The sequence below is a fragment of the Pan paniscus genome, chromosome 2 (genome assembly GCF_029289425.2).
Source record: "Pan paniscus chromosome 2, NHGRI_mPanPan1-v2.0_pri, whole genome shotgun sequence".
Lineage (NCBI taxonomy): Eukaryota > Metazoa > Chordata > Mammalia > Primates > Hominidae > Pan > Pan paniscus.
The window spans coordinates 39,164,186-39,167,961 of NC_085926.1; the positions used below are offsets into that span (position 1 = coordinate 39,164,186).

Below are 3,776 nucleotides of genomic sequence, written 5' to 3' on the forward strand. Positions count from 1 at the left end.
CAGGAGTGCTACATTGAACAAGGCAGCGCTCTTCAGCCATGAGCAACTCTTGGAGAGGGACTCACCTGAGAGCTTTTGGCCACCAACATTCAGGATGAGTTCTGAAAGGGGTGGGAGGGGAGCATGTCTGAGTGCCAAACTGTAGCATCTATCACAGTGAACTTTGATAGAAGTTACATTAGATTTTACCACTATCCTCCTTAAATTCCTCCGGTGGCTTAAAATGAAATCCATGGGTAACAGACCCTACATACTCTGGCTACTGATTACCTTCAGAAGTATCTTCTCCTTCTGGCTTACGTGCTGCAGCTATATTAGCCTTCTCTCTTGCCATTTGCTCAACAAATATTTATTGAATATTAACTATGGACCAATGTTCTATATTGGGGCTAGAACTGTGGACCATAAGCTAAATTGTGGGACTGTTTTTGTAAATAAAGTTTTCCCCTATTGGAACACAGTGACTCCTATTTGTTTAAGTCTTTTCCATGGCTGCTTTGTGCTACAACAACAGAGTTGAGTAGAGGCCATACAGCCCCAAAGCCTAAGATATTTACTATTTGATCCTTTACAGAAAAAGTTTACCGACATTTCTTTTAGATCAGTGCTGTCTGATACACACAGACACAGACACACACACACACACACACACATTGCAGATCACAATTTAAGTTTATAAAAAAGAGAAATACATTTTAATGATATATTTTATATAACCCAATATCTACCAAATATCGTTTTAACACATAACCAGTATAACAAATTATCAGTGAGTTATTTTACATTTTTCTTTTAATACTAAGCCCTTAAAATTCCATGTGTATTTTACATTTATGGTGTATTTTGAGGTGGGACAGCCATTTTTCAAGTGCTCAGTACCCACACATGGCTAGTAGCTACAATATTGGATGGTGCAGTTCTAGAAGTCACACAACAGTGAGTAAAGCTGACCAAATTCCCTGCTGTCATGAAGCTAACATTCCTATGGGACAGAGAGACAATACACAAATAGGTAAAGTGGGTTTTAGGCCTGCTGGTGATAAGTGGTGCCCATGACTTCACAGAGAACAAACGGAAGCTTCATATTTAGAGAGACCCTCCTAGACTCTGCCTTGGCTGATTTTATCCCTCCCCTTGGCAGATTTTAATCTGTATGGCTTCCCTGTAATAAAACGTAACTATGAATACAACAGCTTTCCGTGAGCCCTGCTAGCAAGTTATGTAACCTGAGGGTGGTTTTGGGTGGTTTTCCCCCTAAATTGCAATTGGTGTCAGAAGTGAGGGTGGTCTCTTGTGGGGACTGTTCTCTCTAACTGCACAGTTGGCTTAAACTCTTTGGGGAAGGGGATGTGTGAGTAAAGACCAGAAGGAAATGAGGGGACTGGCCAGGAGTCTGTGGCCTGGGGCAGAGTAAGCAAAGGGGAGTGGAAGGAGATGCCTTCTTTACTCACTGCCATGGTTAAACCACTTTACACATAGACCAAATGCTCATGCTTTAAAATTGTAGCATCAGGATTAAGGTTTAGGTTAACACTGAGGTTAGGGCAAGGGGCTGGAGACTAAGGTGAGTTTTAGTGTTTTGTTTGGTCTAGGATTAGAGTCGGGGTGCAGGCAGGGTTTAGGCTTTAGTGTTTAATATTCAGTGTTCAGACGTTTATAGTTAAGAGCAGTGCAGTCTCTTGGTACACAGCTGTGAAGAGGACACTCCGCAGACTCGGTGCCCACCAGCAGCCTCCCCTGTGTCTCTGTGACCGTGGCGGCAAAGATGGACTCAGGAGTGCAAGTTGCTGATGAAGTATGTCACATTTTTTATGACATAAAAGTTCATAAATGCTCCACATCAGAAGAAATCAAGAAAAGAAGACTGTCATTTTTTGTCTCAGTGCAGACAAAAAGTGCATCATTGTAGAAGAGGGCAAAGAGATCTCAGCTGGAGATATTGGTGTAACCATAACTGGTCCTTTCAAGCGCTTTGTGGGAATGCTTCCTGAAAAAGATTGCTGCTATGCTTTATATGATGCAAGCTTTGAAACGAAGAAATCCAGAAGAGTATTGTTTGTTTGTTTGTTTGTTTTTGTGGGCACCAGAACTACCACCTCTGAAAAGTAAAATGATCTACACAAGCTGTAAGGATGCAATCAAAAAGAAATTTCAAGCAAATGGACCAGAAGATCTCAACTGGGCTTGTATTGCTGAAAAGTTAGATGGGTACTTAATTGCAGCTTTTGAAGGATGCTCTGTGTAGGCCATCATTCAGTGCCACAAATGGAAAGCTTCCATGTTTAATGTTATCCGCTTGCTATATAAATAAAGCAAACATATGTTTTTAAAAAAGAGAAAACAAGAGTAGTGCTCAGATAGAATGTGTAGCTCATGGAATTCAGTACTGGGAGTCATGTTTAGTTCCTGGTGTGTGCATTTGCTAAACAGGATTCCACTAAACAGCCAAGGATTCATACCCTCTTTTAATTAAATAATAGAAGCCAAATGAGCATTGTCTTAGTGTTTGGGGAGAAATGTGTAACCCTAGAAATTATGCCCATTCGTGTATTATCAATGTGTACAAGTCACAGAAAGACATTTTGGAAAGTACATTGCCCAGGAACTTTTTCTGAAAAGGGTAATATGGCTGAAAGGATTCAGCCAAAAGAAAACTAAATTCAAGTAAAATAAATTAAAAATAAATTAAAACGAAGAGAGCTTCTATAATAAAGAAGCATTTTATGTGAAGAGGCATTTATGTAACTATTGATAACAATGAAATCCAGTTATAAATAGTTAAATCTAAATATTTCTGATAATATGAAAAAGAAAGAGGTTTGATGTGAAAAATTAGTAAGGAATTAAACATACATATTTTTCCAACACTTTGAGTCATATGGGGGGAGAAGTTACAGTGTCCAGAATTTTGATGATCTGAGAGGTAAAGAGTTATTTAAACAAAAATAGTTGTTAGGCTGGGCACAGTGGCTCACGCCTGTAATCCCAACACTTTGGGAGGCTGAGGTGGGTGGATCACTTGAGGTCAGGAGTTCGAGACCAGCCTGGCCAACATGGTGAAACCCCGCCTCTACTAAAAATACAAAAATTGGTTGGGCATGGTGGTGCGTGCCTATAATCCCAGCTACTCAGGTGGCTGAGGGATGAGAATCACTTGAATGCGGGAGGGAGGTTGCGTGAGCAGAGACTGCGCCACGGCAATCCAGACTGGGTGACAGAGCAAGACTCTGTTTCAAAAGAAACAGTTGTGGAAGCAATAAATGCACAAGGTAAAGACATTTGAACCTGAGGAAAGGCGTGCAATTAAGAGTAATGAAAGGTAAACCTTCATCCTGGGCTTTCCCTTCATTGCTCTTCTGAGATGGATTCACTCTTTCCTGCCCTTGTCTTTCTTTGATTTCCTTATTTTGTTGGAACACATCCTAAATACGATGAAAGGTATGTTTATTCTACCATTTTGCTGTATTGGTGATTGAGCTAGGTCTAGAATTCTAGAACTTTAAAGGCTTGCTTTTTATTTTCCAGCCCCCAGGATTGCTGATGGCATTCTGACACCTTTTTGTGTGTGTGTGTGACAACTTTTACTGCTGTTATCATTTTTGTGTGTGTGCCTGAAGACTTTAAGATTGCCTCTTCATTTTTGGTGTTCTGATACTTGACCATGACGTGCCTGGTTGTAGGTCTTTTTTCCATTCAGCCTATTTAGTAATTGGGGAGGGGAGCTTTGAGTGTCTTCAGTCACCTATGTGAATTAACCCAGCCCTTTACTTCAAATA

The 3,776-nt window shown here is 40.4% G+C and overlaps 1 protein-coding gene across 1 annotated transcript; it reads left to right on the plus strand.

Moving 5' to 3' along the window:
* The first annotated feature begins 1,765 nt into the window (after positions 1 to 1,765).
* On the plus strand, positions 1,766 to 2,245 carry LOC100993174 (destrin). Its single transcript, XM_008951743.1, is given in 3 exon segments — positions 1,766 to 1,862; positions 1,865 to 2,045; positions 2,047 to 2,245. Coding segments are annotated over 3 exon segments (477 nt in total).
* The last annotated feature ends 1,531 nt before the right edge of the window (positions 2,246 to 3,776 follow it).